At 36.8% G+C, this 18,367-nt stretch overlaps 2 protein-coding genes across 4 annotated transcripts in view; one reads left to right on the top strand and one right to left on the bottom strand.

The window, feature by feature from the left end:
- FKBP5 (FKBP prolyl isomerase 5) overlaps positions 1–18,367 on the top strand; it is a 129,099-nt gene that overhangs the window by 52,859 nt on the left and 57,873 nt on the right. The gene's annotated exons all lie outside the window — the stretch shown is intronic.
- On the bottom strand, positions 13,503–15,866 carry LOC119539380 (acyl-protein thioesterase 1-like). The gene has a single exon (XM_037842906.1). The coding sequence runs from the start codon at positions 15,825–15,827 to the stop codon at positions 15,135–15,137; it is 693 nt and encodes a 230-aa protein (XP_037698834.1). The 5' UTR covers positions 15,828–15,866; the 3' UTR covers positions 13,503–15,134.

Raw genomic sequence — 18,367 nt, forward strand, 5'->3', positions numbered from 1 at the left:
ATTATGCTATCCATTTCTGGATCTATACAATTAATCCTGCTGAAGGAGTATAGAATGTTCAACATCGAATGCCCGATCTCTACCCTCTATCTCCTGATAACCTGTGTTATCAGCTTTTAACTCTCAATGTTTGCTTATTAATGTTAGTTCATATTAGTGAGACCATACAGTATTTGTCTTTTTGTTTCTGGCTAACTTTGCTCAAGATAATGTCCTCAAGGTTCATCTATGTTATTAAATGTTCCATGACTTTCTTCTGTCGTACAGCTGCATAATATTCCATCATGTGTCTATGCCAGTTTGTTTATCCACTCATCCATTAATGGACATTTGGGCTGTTTCCGTCTCTTGGCAATTGTGAATAATGCTGCTATAAATATTGGTTTACAAATGTCCATTCATGTCTTAGCTTTCAGTTCCTCTGAGTATATACCTAGTAATGGAATTGCTGGATCATATAGCAAATCTGTACTTAGCTTCCTGAGGAACCACTACACTGCCTTCCAGAGTGGCTGCACCAATCTACATTCCCACCAACAGTGAATAAGTGTGCCTCTTTCTCCACATCCTCTCCAGCACTTGTAATTTTCTGTTTTTTGGAAAATGGCCATTCTGATAGGTGTGAGATGATATCTCATTGTGGTTTTGATTTGCGTTTCCCTAATATCCAGTGAACTTGGGCATTTTTTCATATGTTTTTGAGCCATTTTTTATTTCCTCTTCAGAAAAGTGTCTGTCCATGTCTTTTGCCCATGTTTTAATTGGGTTGTTTGTCTTTCTGTTGTTGAGGTGTCGGATCCCTTTAGATATTTGGAATTTTAAACCCTTATCTGATATGTGGTTTACAAATATTGTCTCCCATTGTGTAGGCTGCCTTTTTACTTTTCTAACGAATTCCTTTGACATACAAGTGTTTAAATTTTTTTTTTATTAAATTCAGTTTTATTGAAATACATTCACACACCATACAATCATCCATGGTATACAATCCACTGTCCACAGTATGATAACATAGTTATGCGTTCATCACCACAATCTATCTCTGAACATTTTCCTTACATCAGAAAGAACCAGAACAAGAATAAAAAATAAAAGTGAAAAAAGAACACCCAAATCATCCCCCCATCCACCCCATTTGTCCTTTAGTTTTTATCCCCATTCCTCCACTCATCCATACACTAGATAAAGGGGGTGTGATCCACAAGGTCTTCGCAATCACACTGTCACCCCTTGTAATCTACATTATTATATAATTGTCTTCAGGAGTCCAGACTGCTGGGTTGGAGTTTGGTAGTTTCAGGTATTTACTTCTAGCTATTCCAATACATTAAAACCTAAGAGGTGTTATCTATATAGTGCATAAGAATGTCCACCAGAGTGACCTCTCGACTCCATTTGAAATCTCTCAGCCACTGAAACTATTTTGTCTCATTTTGCATCCCCCTTTTGGTCAAGAAGATACTCTCAGTCCCATGATGCCGGGTCCACATTCATCCCCGGGAGTCATATTCTGCATTGATAGGGAGATTTACAACCCTGGGAGTCGGGTCCCACGTAGGGGGGAGGGCAGCAAGTTCACCTGTCGAGATGGCTCAGTTAAAGAGAGAGAGGGCCACATATGAGCAACAAAGAGGTACTCAGGGGGAGACTCTTAGGCACAATTACATGCAAGTTTAGACTCTCCTTTGCAGTAACGAGCTTCATAAGGGCAAGTCCCATGATCGAGGGCTCAGCACATCAAACCGCCAGTCCCAATGTTTGTGACAGCATCAGCACCAGTCCAGGTGAGGATGTCCAACACATCCGTACCTTCCCCCAGATCCTCAGGGCTGGGGAGGGGGAGGCTGTAAATATATTTTTTATTATCTGCCCAAATTACTCTGGGATGTGTCACTATTTCACTCCAGCCTATATTAACAAGTGTTTAATTTTGAGGCGATACCATTTATCTATTGGTTATTTGGTTGCTTGCACTTTGGGTGTAAGGTCTAGGAAACTACCTCCTATCACAAGTTCTTTAAGATATTTCCCTATATTTTCTTCTAAGAGTCTTATGGTCTTAAAGCTAATGTTTAGGTCTTTGATGCATTTCAAGTTAATTTTCGTATAAGGTGTGAGATAAGAGTCTTCTTTTTTTCTTTTGGAAATGGATATCCAGTTCTCCAGACACCATTTATTGAAGAGGCTGCTATGTCCCAGTTGCTTTGGCTTGACTGCCTTATCAAAAATCCATAGATACGAGGGTCTATTTATGAACACTCAATTTGATTCCATTGGTTGGTATAGCTGTCCTTATGCCAGCACCATGCTTTTTTGACCACTGTAACTTTGTAATATGTTTCAAAGTCAAGTAATAGGTAGTGTGAGACCTCCCAGTTTGTTCCTCTTTGTCAAGATGTTTTTGGCTATTCGGGGCACCTTGCCCTTCCAGATAAATTTGGTCATTGGTTTTTCTATTTCTGCAAAGTAAGTTGTTGGGCTTAAATATATTCTTAACATCTGATTCTTTTACATGTGGTTTATGAGCATGCAGGATTTGGAAAGAAGTCTTTTTTTTAAAATGCAATTTTATTGTGATATATTCACATACCACAAATTCATATAAAATATACAATCAGTGTCTCACAGTATCATCACATAGTTGTGCATTCATCACCCAATCAATTTTAGAATGTTTTCATTATTCCAAAAATAAAAATAAAGAATAAAAATTTAAAAGAACATCCAAAAAATCCCATACCCCTTATCCCCCCTTATTGTTGACTCCTAGAATTAGTGCGGTACATTTGTTATTGTTAATGAAAGATTAAGATATTACTGTTAACTATATTCCATAATTTTCATTTTTTTCCCATATACCATTCTATTAACTCTTTGTAAAAGTGCCATACATTTGTTCTGGTTCAAGAAAGAATTTATTTGTATTTGTAGTGTTAATCACAGTCATCATCCACCACAAAGTTCACTGTGTTATACATTCCCATATTTAACCTCTAGCTTTCCTTCTGGTGATATACATGACTCTAAACTACCCCTTTCAACCACATTCACGTACAATTCAGCACTATTAATTATACTCACAATAACGTGCTACCATTACCTCTATTCGTTTCTAAACGTTTTAAGTTCAACCTAGTTAAAATTCTGCTATTAAGCAACCACTCCCCATTCCTTGTTCTAGCCTCATTCTACCTCCTTATAACCTATATTCTAGATTTTATGGCTGTGAATTTACATATTATAATTAATTCATATTATCACAATATTTGTCCTTTTGTGTCTGACTTATTTCATTCAGCATAATGTCCTCAAGTTTCATCCATGTTGTCATGCGCTTCAGGACTAGAAAAACGTCTTTTAAACCAAAATATTGTAGGTTTTCTAACACTCCCCAAATATGTGAGCCAGAAAGGCAGCAAACTTGAAGAAAGTACTGTGGCTTTAGCTGATACTTTGCAATAGGGGAAAATGCTTTCACTCTCCATAGCAAAGAGGAGATGAGGGAGAAGCAGATTTAGGCCGGAGTTGAGACTGGAATTGGGGAAGCTAAGCAAATTTTTAATTCCATTTGAGTTAGATATTTACAGCATGACTGCATTGTTTTATTGAGTACAATATTGTGGTGGTATGATTCTTTGGGAAATAGAAAATAGGCAAGATCTGATCCGTGCCTTCAAGTATTTAACAGTTTAGCCCAGCAGTGTTGATCACGTAGGTGGTTCCAGGCCAGATCATGCCACCATACTCATTTTCCTTAGCTGTTTTTAAAATTGTAAGCCATGGGCATGGGGATAGATTATCCTGTGATCGGTTCTGTTAGTAATTAAATAGGAAAATGGCCAAAAAAAAAAAAAAAAGAATGTAAATTAAGACATGAATACTTTAAAAGAATCCTAAAATATAAATTTATTTGTTTAATTCATGATCAGATACTTTTGGTGTAGGGAGTGGATGATTTTTGGAGCCCTTTTAGAACCCATTTAAAAATGAGAACAAATTAGACATTTAAGAGAAAAAAATGTACAGGAAAAAAATAATTTGCTATAGTACAAAAAAATAAGATGTCACTATTATCAGTGTCATGTGATTTTCTTTTGTTTTTAAATACAAAATAGTAGCACAATATACATATAGTTAAAATGGAGATCAGAAGTTGGTACTAAGTGCTGGAAACCCTTCAATGAAAGCAAAGCAGAAGTGGATCAGATGTGTTGGTTTTTTTTTTTATTTAATAAATTTTATTTTGAAATAAATTCAAACTTACAGGAACAGTTGCAAAAACAGTACAAACCCCATACATAGAACTCCATCATACCCCGACCCCCCTCCTTTGATACCCCGATCCACCACCTTTAACATCCTGTCACACCACCCTCCCTCTCTCCCTCCCTCCCTTCCTCCTTCTCTATCTATCATCCATCATCTATTGCTCTGTTCTCTGAACATATGAGAGCAAGCTGCATGTATCTTTGAACAAACAATGTAATTCACATATATACCTTTCCCATGGATAAGAACATTCTTTTATGCAATCTCATTAAGCACAGCTAAGAAGTTCAAGAAATTCAACATTGATATAAAGCTTACATTCTATATTGCCTTTTTTTCTCTTGTGTCCCAGATGTGTTTTTAATTATCTGAAGCTTATTAGTGTTTAACCTTACATTTAAGTGTTTGTCACTTTTTATATTTTTAAAGAAAAACTTTAAAAGTGTGCTATATAGGATTTTTAAAAATCAGAAAAAGTACATAACATATACTCTACAGATGGAAGGAAAAAGTATAGTGCATTGCTTTTTACTGGGATTTGTATACTTTCAAACTTTTTCAATTTCCTACAGTTAGGTTGTGTATAAAAAAAACATTTAAACTTAGGGATAGCTTCATTATACATTTGTATAAATATATATGTGTATTTTAGATACCGTTACAAGTAGAATAGACTCCTGAAATTGATAAATTCTCTTCAAACTAGTAAAATTGAAGTCCGAATCAGCTGTAAGAATAAATTGCATTTATATACTCTTGATGGATTATACCTAAGATTCCGTAGATCAGATATCCTAAAGATCAAGAATCTTAAAAATGTTAATGCTCTTTGACCCAATAATTCAACTTCTAGGAATTTAACCTCAGGGAATATGGTAGAGGTTTGCTTAACCAATTCCAGATGAACAGGCTTGCCACTGTGTTTGTAAACTTACTGAGCCGTGCCCCTGGTCTGCTCTGCAGTGTGGTCCCACCTGTTGAGTGGGCCTTGTCAGTGACCTCCAGCTGAGGACCACCAGGAACATATCTGTTGTTGAACAAATTGGGTTATTATTTATTGCAGCAAGGAGAGTGCACATCACAGGGAACCATGGAGTGCCTCAATAAGAATGTTAGAAAGGATTTATTATGGGGTTTAAGCTTGTTTGGTGATATTGAAGAGTTTAAGGAAGTGGTACTTTGCTTTGGATTGGATGCTGTCAAAATGTGGGGTGATTCTGTGTTTTAATATCTCTTACCTAGGAGGAGGGTGGACAAGAGTGAGACTAAAGCTGACTGCCAGAGAAGCAGCAGCCGCTCATTATAGCCAGGAGAGGGGGGTGTTTGATATATTCTCAGTTGCATAGTGACCTTATTTTGTCTGCAATGAGACAAAATTTTGAAGTTCTTGTTTTGTCTCACTTTTTCATGGTCTCAGAGTGCTTGTCTGATGTTGATGTTTTGTGAGTTTCTGTCCAACAGGAGAATAACATGGCCTAGCCATGAGCACAGGCCAGCTTCAAACCTCACTGTGGCCTAGCTATAAATGCCTTAGCAGTTTCTAGATGTCAGGCCTGTTTTCTCCTTTCTCAAACTCTCACAGGTTGAAATCTGTAAAACTGCAAAACATTTTGTCATTAATTTTATTAATTTTATTAGATATTATGTAAAACACTGAAATGAATGTAAAAAGAAAGAGGACATTTCTCTGAAAACTAGGGGAAAGTTTTGGAAAAACTTAAGATGAATTGCTAAAAGCATTTGTAAAATGGCTTTTGAATTAGGGGTGGGTAAAATGTAGGTGAAGTAGTCCATTCAGAATACATTTTTACCAGAAGGATTCTACATGCTGATTGCTTAACAAGTGTCTTGTGGCTCTTGCTCTACTTTAAAGAAACCCACAGTGTAAATTGTAAATGATAAATCATGAGTGTGATTTATATTATAAAAATGACATGGAACTTATCAGGAGCCACACGCAAAAAAAGGCCTTAACCTTCTAACGCAAGCTTAGTGAATTAATATGCTTTTATATGTTTTAATTTTAAAAAGTGTTTAAGAAATGTATATATATATATTTTAATGATTCCTCACTTAGAGCAATTTTTTTGATTAACCTACCAACCATGGTACTGATTCTGTCAGCTAAGAGACTTTTACTGTACCAAGAAATTGACATAATGATTCAGATGCAAAGTTTTTGATTGAAACTTTGTAATAGTAAAAAAAAAAACAAAAACAACTTCAATGGTTGTTAATGGGGAATGATGAAATTATGGTATATTCATAAGATGGAATAGTGTATAGTCATGTTTTTAGGTGTTATTTATTAAGAAAAATTGTTCACATAATTTCCAATATAAAGAGCAGGCCACAAAACCAAATAAAATATGATACCCATTTTATATGTTTACAAAACAAAGCAAGCAAATAAACTGTACATATGGAATTTTGGAGATTTTTTACTGTATTCTCTATGCTTTTTTATATGTTCCAAGTATTCCATAATGAGTATGTAATACTTTTTAAAATCAGGGGAAAATGTTTTTAAGAAAGAGTTCCAGGGTTGGTGATTTTAGAAATATTCGTAGCTGTGTGTTCGTAGCCATGTGGCTCTTTGCTCAGTGCATTATATTCAGTATCTGAAACTGGGCAAAAGAGAACCTTTAATTTCCCAAACGAGAAGAAAAGCGGAGGTATAAGGCATGATCTGTTTATCCTGGGGCTCGTATGGGTTTAGTTGACAACCCGATGTTTCAAGCTTCTACAGTCTAGTATAGATATCATCTGTGAATTAGCTTTTTTTTAAAATTCAGTTTTATTGAGATAGATTCACTTACCATGCAGTCATACATTCAATTGTTCACAAAAGCTTTCTTGGAGGTTTTAGCGATGTGGAGTAATCTGGATATTGAGAGGGCAGAAGCTTCTGGCCACCTTAGCCAAAATTTTTCCCAGTCATTCCTATGGGCCCTAGCTCTACTTCTTTTTTTTTTTTAATTCATTTTTGAAATTCATTTTTATTGAGATATATTCACATACCATTCAGTCATACAAAGTGTACATTCAGTTCACAGTACCATTATATAGTTGTGCGTTTATTACCAAAATTAATTTTTGAACATTTTCATTACCACACACACAAAAATAATAAGAATTAAAGTGAAAAAGAACAATTGAAGTAAAAAAGAACACTTGGGTGCTTTTTTTTTTTTTTTTTTGGCCCCCATTTTTCTACTCATCCATCCATACGCTGGATAAAGAGGAGTGTCCATATGGCTTTCCCGATCACATTGTCACCCCTCAGCTAAATTTTTATACAGTCATCTTCAAGGTTCAAGGGTTCTGGGTTGTAGTTTGATAGTTTCAGGTATTTACTGCTAGCTTGTGAATTAGCTTTTGCTGACTGTCCCCCTCTCTACCCTAAGGCAGGATTATTCACTCCCTCTTCTGTGCTTCTTGTTACTGTTTTAGTGCTCATCACACATTGTTTAAAAACACACGCACACACACACACGCATGTGTCTTTTCCTTCAACTAGCCACTCTACACTGTATGATCCTTAGAAGGAAAGAGGGAACAATCACTTCTGTATTTTTACCACAGAGCCTTGCTGCTCAGTAATTGGCTAAATGTCTCGCAAAAACGTTTAGTATACCCCCATATTTGATTTCCTAGCTGCTAAAACAAATACAGTGGTTTGGCTTAAACAATGAGAATTTATTGGCTCGCAGTTTTGAGGCTAGAAGTCCAACCTCAAGGTGTCAACAAGGCAATGCTTTCTCCCAGAAGACTATGGCCTTCCTTTGGCTGCCAGCAATCCTTGATCCTTGGCTTTTCTGTCACATGGCAATGCACATGGTGGCATCTTCTCCTTTCTCTGCTGGGTTCTGCTGACTTCCAGCTTCAGGCTGCTCCCTGTGGCTTCTCTCTGTCTGATATTCGTCCTGCTTATAAAGGACTTCAGTAATCTGGATTAAAGCCCAACCTGATGTAGTTGGGCCACACCTTAACTGAAGTACCATCTTGAAGAAATCTTATTTACAGTGGGTTTATACCCAAAAAAATGTGTACCAAGACCAAGAATATGTTCAAACTGGGATACACAAGTCAATCTACATCACCCAATAATATAAAGATTTTCTGAAAACTTATGTTTTTGCATTTGCCTTAAAATATCAGAGTTGATAGTAAAAAAAAAAAAAAAATTGTTCTCGAATGGCCCACATTAAAACAGCAGAGTCTTTGAAGAATATCATTGACGGGAAAGCCGCCTATCAATAACAGACTTTGATTTTTCTCCTGGTGATTCCAGACTGTTTCACAGTAGAACCATGTGTGGTGAGAATATAAATTGGTATGGACGTTTTGAAAGGGCAGTTGGGCAAAATCTATCAAATTTAAAATGCATATCACCTTTACACTTCTAGGAATTTACCTTCCTAGTATTACTTGCACAGGTAGGCAAAATATATAGACAGGTATACTTGTTGGAGTACTGTTAGTAATATGTTTCTCAGTAGGGAATTGATTGGAATATTATGCAGCCAGTAAAAAGGAAGAAGATCTATTGATGATGATGATAGGTGACATTAATTGAATGCATATTATATGGCAGGCACTGCACCATGTGTTATCTAATAATTCTTACAACTCAATATGGCAGGTATGATTTTTGTCTCTGTTTTTCAGATGAGAAAATGGAGGCACAGAGGTTAAATAACTTGCTCAGGGTCACACAGCTAGTAAGGAGCAGACCTAGTATTCACATCCACACAGTTTGAGGTTAGAACAGGTTACGATTTTTTCTTTTTCTTTTTCTTTTTTACTCTTTATTTTGACATACTTTCAAATTTACGTGATATTTGTAAAAATAATACAGACCCCATACAGAAAACTCAACATACACCTACCCATCCCCCAGATACACAGATCCGTCAGTTTTAACATTTTGCCACATTTGCGTTATCATTCTGTGAACCCGTCTATCTATCTTTCTGTCTATATATCAGTCTGTTTTCTGAATGCTTGAGTGTAGGTTGTATACATCACTTTCCTTGAACACTTAATGCTGCCGTGTACATTTCCAAAGAACAAGGATATTCACGTGTGTAACCACCTAAAGTGCAGTTATTAAGTTTAAGAAATTTAACATTGTTATAAATATTACAGTCCATTTTCCAATTTACTCATAAATTCCAATATCCCTTTGAGTGTTTTTCTTCCCTTGCTAGATCCCATCCAGTATCATGGATTACATTTATTTGTCATTGTCTCTTTAATTGCTCTTCTTTTCTTTTTTTTTAAATTGTGGAAACATGGAAATATATATACAACCTAAACTTTCCCATCTCAGCCACACTCAAGCATACCATTCAATGGAATTAATCATATTCATAATATTGCAGTACCCTCACCACCTTCCATTACTAAAACTTTCCCATCTTCCTGAAGACAAACACTAACTCCCCGTTGTGCCTACCCTTGGCCCCTGACAACCTATATTCTATCTCTATGAGCTTGCCTATTCTCCAGTGTTTTCTTTGTAGTTACCATGGGGCTTAAATTTAACATCTTAAGTCTACAACAATCTTGTTTGCTTTGATACCAACTTAACTTCAATAGTATACTCAAACTGTGTTCCTATACCCTTCCGTCCCCTACCTTTATGTAGTTCTTGCCACAAATTACATGTTTATACATTAAGTCCAAAACTGCTGATTTATTACATTTTATGTAATTGCCTTTTAGATCCTGTAAGAAGTAGAGAGTAGAGATACAAACCAAAAAGGCGGTAGTACTGGCATTTATATTTACTCTCATTAGAGTACTCTCTAATGTCATTACTCTCATTAGATATATTTATTTCTTCATGTCGCTTCAATCTATTGTCCTTTCCTTTCAACTTACAGAACTCCCTTTAGCATCTCTTGTGGTGCAGGTCCAGTGGTAACGAACTTGCTCAGCTTTTGTTTATAGGGGAATGTCTTGATGTCTCCCTCATTTTGGAAGCAGTTTTGCCAGATACAAAATTCTTGGTTGGCAGTTTTTTATTTTCAGTACCTGGAATGTGTCATCCCATTGCCTTCTTGCCTGCATGGTTTCTCATGAGAAATTGGAACTTAATTTTATTAAGGCTCCCTTGTATGACATCTGTCATGTGGCTTTGAGAATCCTCTCTATCTTTGGCATTTGACGGTTTGATTAGAATATGCTGCGGTATGGGTCCATTTCACTGAGTGTCTTGGATGGATCTATTTATGTCTTTTGTTAAAGTTGAGAAGTTTTCAGCCATTATTTCTTTGAATATTCTCTCTGCCCCTTTTTCTCTTCTCCTTCTGGGATTCCCTCAGTGAATATATTGGTTCATTTGATGGTGTCCCATGGGTTCCTCAGGTTGTGTTCATTTTTTTTCCATTCTTTCTTCCATCTGCTCAGACTGAATGATTTCAGTTGTTTTATTTTCAGGTTCTCTGAATCTTTCTTCTGCCAGCTCCAATCTGCTGTTGAACCCCTTTAGGGAATTTTTACTGTGATCTTCGCCTCTGTTTCGTTCCTTTTTATAACTTCCATCTCTGTACTGATATTCTTTCATTTTCTTGATTTCCTTCAGTTCTTTGTCCATGTCATCCTTGAGCTCTTTGAGCAGATTTTGGACCATTTTTAAAGAGTCTTTGTCTGGTATGTCCTGGGTCTGGTCCTCCTCATTGATGGTTTTTAATGCTTTAATCTTCTCCTTTTCCTGGGCCATCACTTCCTATTTCTTTGCATGATTTGTAACCTTTTGTTGAAACCTGGACAGTGTGATACTTTAATATGTTATCACTTGATTTTAGACTCGGGAGCCTCTGTTCCTTAAGCTGGTATCCAGCTAGTGTTATTACAGAGCATTCCTTGAATGTGAGATGCCAGGAGCCAACAAAAAAAAAAAAAAAAAAAGAAAAAAGAAAACGCCTTTCTTTCCCAGTCTTTGCAGATTAATGTGTAGGAGTGCTGTCCTTCGGGGCTTATCCATACAGTGAGTTGAGTGAATAGCCCCAGGCCAAACCCTGGGGGACTCCCTGGTCCTTTCTGCATGTGTGTCTTGTTTAGGACCATGTGTGTGGACCTGGGAATTCCCCCATTTACACAGTTCAGAATGCCCCCTCTTCCCTAGGAAACAGTTTCCTCATGGTCCTGGACATTGTACTGTATGTTGTACAGCTGGCAATCCCCTGCCCCAGGCAGCCACTTGACTCTGTCCCACAGCATTTTATGGGAGAGCTTGGTGAACTGCTTTGTCCACACAAGGCAAGTCTGGTATGGTGAGTCCCTCAGACCACCACCAGACAGCTTGGGCCAGACACCCATGCACCCAAAATGTGCGCACGGGTTCCCTGCACTGGGAGCGTGGGCCAGCTTCACAGTGTCGGTGAGGGGTGAGGCAGGAGGCCAGCCAGGGCTCCCGAGGTGCTACTGCTTTTAAGTGGCCTTTTTCTTCAATCAGCTCCTGCCCTGTTATTGCAGTGTTTTAACTGTTTTCTGGAGCTTTGAGAAAGATGTTCCTGCCAGTTCTTGCTGGTTGTTAAAAGCGTCTGTGGGGCTGTGGACACAGCCCTGAAGCCTCTCACTCTGCTGTCTTGATCTGGGCAGGGCCTGCAGGCTACACTTTTAACCTCTAAGCTGCAAACCTCCTTTCTACTGATGTGGAAAGGTGATCAAGGTATGTATTAAATGAAAAATGTATTTCAGAACAGAGCGTATAGGGTATTGTCATTTCTGTCTTAAATTAAAAGAAAAAAAGTGCCAGCACATACTGGAAGGAACACAAGAAACCTAATAGTGGTTTCTTCTTACAGAGGGGATGGATGACTTTTTACCTCTCAACTTTATACACTTCTCTCTTGTTTGTGTTTTTTTTTTAATTCAATTTTATTGATATATTCACATACCATGCAGTCATACGAAGTGTACAATCGATTGTTCACAGTACCATTATATAGTTGTACATTATCACCAAAATTAATTTTTGAACATTTTCATTACCACACACACAAAAATAATGAGAATAAAAATTAAAGTGAAAACGAACAAATAAAGTAAAAAAGAATACTGGGTGCCTTTTTTTTTTTTTTTGCCCCCATTTTTCTACTCACCCATCCATACACTGGGTAAAGGGGAATGTGGTCCGTATGGCTTTCCCAATCACATTGTCACCCCTCATAAGCTACATTTTTTACACAATCATCTTCAAGATTCAAGGGTTCTGGGTTGTAGTTTGATAGTTTCAGGTATTTACTGCTAGCTATTCCAATTCATTAGAACCTAAAAAGGGTTGTCTATATTGTGCATAAGAGTGCCCACCCGAGTGACCTCTCTGCTCCTTTTGGAATCTCTCTGCCCCCGAAGCTTATTTCATTTCCTTTCACATCCCCCTTTTGGTCAAGAAGATGTTCTCCATTCCACGATGCTGGGTCTAGATTCCTCCCCGGGAGTCATATTCCACGTTGCCAGGGAGATTTACTCCCCTGGGTGTCAGATCTCACATGGGGGGAGGGCAGTGATTTCACCTACCTAGTTGGCTTAGCTAGACAGAGAGGGTCACATCTGAGCAACAAAGAGGCATTCAGGAGAAGACTCGTAGGCATAATTACAGGCAGGCCTAGCCTCTCCTTTGCAGCAACAGTCTTCCCAAGGGCAAGTCCCATAGTAGAGGGCTCAGCCCATCAAACTGACCATCAGTCCCCTATGTCTGTGAGCACATCAGTAATCATCGAGGTGGGGAAGCCCAACACCCCTGCATTCTCCACCAGCTCCTCAGGGAGAGCTCTGCATTTTTTTTCATTGTTTTTGTTTTGTTTTGTTTTTAAATTAACTTTTTTAAAAAAATTAACTATTAACTATATCAAAAAATTAAAAAAAAAAAAAAAAACATTTCAGAGAAACCATAACAAGGCAGAAGGAAAAGACAACTAACCTAAAATAACTACTTTACTTCCAACGTGTTTCTACTCTACCCCAAGAAAATAACCCAATATAGCAACATTTCTGTGAACTGGTTCCTACCCTACCCACCAGAAATTAACAAACCATAGTCATTCCTGGGCATTCCCTGAACGTTAAATTTCCCCATGATAGCTTATTTGTTCTTTTTTTTTTTTTTTTTTTTTTTTTTTTTTTAAGGCAGAATTAAATTTTATTTCACATTGATACAAACCGTGAAAAAGATTTACATTTTCCCACACTACAGCAAAACTTTTCAATGGAATAAGGTATCTTGACCATAAATAAGATGTTTATTTGTATAACTGAATATAACTTTATATTCTTCAAAATAAAAGACAATGTGTTTGTAAATGATTGTTTAAAAGTTTTAAATCCAGACATAAACATATGGCTTAATTATTAACATTCTATATTGTACACTGCCAAATTATTTCCTTTATCAATTAGCACCCATTTATACTGATGCAATTCCATCGTTTTATCAGTTGGAATAAAACCCCAAAACTAGCAATTCAAAATACCAAGCATACACTTCAATTAAATATTAAACTGTGTGGTAATTATACCATATGTATCAAGTTCTGACTACCCTTTATTACCCAGAAATTTGTTTTCAAATAATTTTACAGTAATCTGAAAATACTGACTATATAAAATCAAAGGATTGCTATTTTTATGTTTGCACAAAAACTAAAATATCATTTGATTAAAGTCAAAATTTCAAAGATGTTCACTGGCAGATAAAAACCAAAGCAAAATTTTCTGATGGATTCTAATTTTCCACAGTAGCTGGTTTCAAACATGTACAAAGTAAGTAAAATTAAACTCTATACTACAAGGAGAATCATCTTAGATCAAATCACCTTAGAAATTACAATTTTTAAGATCAAGTCTTAAAATTTCAGAACATAGTAAAGTATGATCTAATCATTCTTCCATTTGATTACAGAAAATTAAAACCACAGAATCATTCTGTTCCCTGAACTAAAGATTCTAATAACTGAGTAAGTCTAAATTTGGACTAAAAAACAGTTAAAGAAATAAGTAGCACAGAAGTTTTAAGTGATGTCTGGTTTCATTATAAGTATAAATACATCATAAATACCATATGTCTGTGATTCAGAATGTCAAATTACAGCATTTATTAACATCTGATGTCTATGGCAGGGAAGCAATACTTGGTCTCCTATGAAGGATAATAAAGGCAGAACACATGCCTTTTCTAGAAAGGAGAAAGAGTATTAAATGGAAATGATAAGAAAAAAAGTCTGGTCCCCCAAATAAAAGGGCATTAATTGAGGAGAGCAATATTACTCTTTCATTAACACTTAAAAGTATTATCCCTATTATTAGGAATTATATAATACCATCTCATTTTGTACTATCATTTTGATGTATATCAATACCACCTTATTTTGTATTACAATTATTATGTATATATGAATACATACATAAAAATACAGCCACTGTGTGGTGACTAGGCAGTTTGGGAATAAATCCATAGTCTAAGTCATGATGCACTTAAATCATTTATATCTTAATTACTCATTTAAACCTGAACAAATTTTCTCTAAGCATACTAATAACTTCCAAATGATGTAATGAATATTCTGGTTGCAGTATTTTATTATTTTTCTGAATTACATTTGGGAAAAAGAAGCCAGCTGCTTCACCTATTTTAATACTAGTATTACTCTGGGATCACAATATACAGATACATGAAAAGAAACTTAAAAGAACATACATTTCCCATGAGGAGACATTTAGTTTGTGTCACTGGTACGTATTTGCAAAACATTCTAACACTGCAAACAAGAGGTTTCAGGATTGGGCACATTTTAAAAGTTTCTACTCTACTACAGTGATGCTGGTGTACTTCTACCCAAGGCCTCTTAGTGATGTCAATCAACTGACGGTAGGACTTTATCAATGAATTGCTTGATATCCATCATTTCCTGGTGACATGAACTGTGCATCAAGCCCCCATAGGTTTTGAAGGCTACATTGGCTGGATTTACCAATGTTTTTAGCTTTTCAGTAGTAACGGAACCAAACATTAGGGGGACTAAGGGGTCACAATCTCCATGACACTGGAGGATAGATATGTCTTTATTAGTGCCAGTGATAGGACCCTGTGGAAATGAATCCCGAAGTGGAAGCCAGCAACTGAGTGCAATGACACCTGCCAGTTTCTGCTGCGTGGTAAGAGCAGTATATAAAGATAAAGCTCCTCCCTGGGAAAATCCTCCCAAAATAATCCTGTTAGAAGGAATTCCATTCTTCACTTCTTGGTCTATCAAAGATTTGACATTTTCTGCCGCCTGCTTGATTCCAGGTTCATCTTCCTGTGAACCAGGTGAAAGCCCAATAATATCAAACCAAGAAGGCATAGTCATATTCATATTTAATGTTACAGGCATAACTGGCGCATGCGGGCAGATGTATTTGATATGTGAACTTCTGATACCTGCAAAGGCTTCTGCCCATCCATGCCCTGTGTCTCCCAATCCGTGAAGAAAAATAACCGCCGCGGTGGCCTTGCGGGCGGCGGGCACGATGGCGGGCAGCGGGGCTGACATGTTATTGCCGCACATGCACGGCTCGGCGGCCGCGGTCGGAAACGGAAGCTTATTTGTTCTTATTGGGTTATCGTTCCCCCTTCATTAATTGCTTTCTATCACTAGTTCCCCTCCTTTCTACATTATAAACCATTTATTTTACATTTTTCAATGTTCGCATTAGTGGTAGCATATAATATTTCCCTTTTTGTGCCTGGCTTATTTCATTCAGCATTATGTCTTCAAGTTTCATCCATGTTGTCATATGTTTCAAGACATTGTTCCTTCTTATAGCCGTGTAGTATTCCATTGTGTGTATATGCCACATTTTATTTATCCACTCATCTGTTGAAGGACATTTGGGTTGTTTCCATCTCCTGGCAGTTGTGAATAATGCTGCTATGAACATTGGCATGCAAATATCTGTTTCTGTCACTGCTTTCAGTTCTTTGGGAGAAGTGCAATTGCTGGATCGAAGGGTAACTCTATGTCTAGTTTTCTGAGGAACTGCCAGACTGACTTCCAGAGTGGCTGAACCATTATACAGTCCCACCAACAATGAATAAGAGTTCCAGTTTCTCCACATCCTCTCCAGCATTTGTGGTTTCCTGTTTGTTTTATGGCAGCCATTCTAATTAGTGTGAGATGGTATCTTGTTGTGGTCTTAATTTGCATCTCTCTAATAGCTAGTGAAGCTGAACATTTTTTCATGTGTTTCTTGGCCATTTATATTTCCTCTTCAGAGAACTGTCTTTTCATATCTTTTGCCCATTTTATAATTGGGCTGTCTGTACTATTGTCATTGAGTCGTAGGATTTCTTTATATATACAAGATATCAGTCTTTTGTCAGATACATGGTTTTGAAAATTTTTTTCCCATTGAGTTGGCTGCCTCTTCACCTTTTTGACAAATTCCTTTGAGGTACAGAAACTTCTAAGCTTGAGGAGTTCCTGTTTGTCTATTTTTTCTTTTGTTGCTTGTGCTTTGGGTGTAAAGTCTAGGAAGTAGCTGTCTAACACAAGGTCTTGAAGATGTTTCCCTACATTATCTTCTAGGAGTTTTATGGTACTGTCTTTTATGTTGAGATCTTTGATCCACTTTGAGTTAATTTTTGTGTAGGGTGTGAGGTAGGGGTCGTCTTTCATTCTTTTGGATATGGATATCCAACTCTCCCATCCCCATTTGTTGAAAAGACTGCTGTGTCCAGTTCAGTAGCCACTGAGGGCCTTATCAAAGATCAGTTGGCCATAGATCTGGAGGTCTATCTCCGAATCCTCAGTTTAATTCCATTGATCAATATGTCTGTCTCTGTGCCAGTACCATGCTGTTTTGACTACTGTAGCTTTAGAATAGGCTTCAAGGTCACAGAGTATAAGTCGTCCACTTCGTTTTTCTTTTTTAGAGTGTTTTTAGCCATTTTCTGTTTCCAAATAAATTTGATAAGTAGCTTTTCCAAGTCTGCAAAGTAGGTTGTTGGAATTTTGATTGGGATTGCATTGAATCTGTAGATGAGTTTGGGAAGAATTGATATCTTAATGACATTTAGCCTTCCTATCCATGAACATAGAATATTTTTCCATCTTTTAAGGTCCCTTTCTATTTCTTTTGGTAGAGTTATGTAGTTTTCTTTGTATAGGTCTTTTACATCTTTGGTTAAGTTTATTCCTAGGTACTTGATGTTTTTAGTTGCTATTGAAAATGGTTTCTTTTTCTTGAGTGTCTCTTCACTTTTTCATTTCTAGCGTATAGAAACATTACTGACATGCATTAATCTTGTATCCTGCAACTTTGCTAAATTTGTTTATTAGCTCTAGTAGCTGTGTTGTCGATTTCTCAGGGTTTTCCAGGTAAAAGATCATATCATCTGCAAATGACAGTTTTACTTCTTCCTTTCCAATTTGGATGCCTTTTATATCTTTGTCTTGCTGGATTGCCCTGGCGAGCACTTCTAGCACAATGTCGAATAACAGTGGTGACAGCGGGCATCCTTGTCTTGTTCCTGATCTTGGAAGGCTTTCAGTCTCTCACCATTGAGTGCTATGCTGGCTGTGGGTTTTTCCTATATGCTCTTTATCACATTAAGGAAGTTTCCTTCAATTCCTATCTTTTGAAGTGTTTTTATCAAAAAGGGACATTGGATTTTTGTCGAATGCTTTTTCAGCATCTATTGAGATGATCATTTGATTTTTCTCTTTTGATTGTTAATGTGTTGTAATACATTGATTTTCTTACGTTGAGCCACCCTTGCATGCCTGGAATGAACCCCACTTGGTCACGGTGTATGATTTTTTTAATGTGTCTTTGGATTCGATTTGCAAGTATTTTGTGAGAATTTTTGCATCTATATTCATTAGGGTGATTGGCCTGTAGTTTTCCTTTTTTGTAGCATCTTTGCATGGTTTTTGTATTAGATTGATGTTAGCTTCATAAAATGTGTTAGGTGGTATTCCATTTTCTTCGATGTTTTGAAAGAGTTTGAGTAAGATTGATGTCAGTTCCTTTTGGAAAGTTTGGTAGAATTACCCTTTGAAGCCATCTGGCCCTGGGCATTTATTTGTGGGAAGTTTTTTGATTA

This window comes from Choloepus didactylus, chromosome 7, assembly GCF_015220235.1.
Source record: "Choloepus didactylus isolate mChoDid1 chromosome 7, mChoDid1.pri, whole genome shotgun sequence".
NCBI classification, from domain to species: Eukaryota; Metazoa; Chordata; class Mammalia; order Pilosa; family Megalonychidae; genus Choloepus; species Choloepus didactylus.

What these genes read in the sequence shown, in the direction of transcription:
- LOC119539380 (XM_037842906.1), bottom strand. Translation starts at nt 15,827, where the DNA reads ATGTGCGGCAATAACATGTCAGCCCCGCTGCCCGCCATCGTGCCCGCC.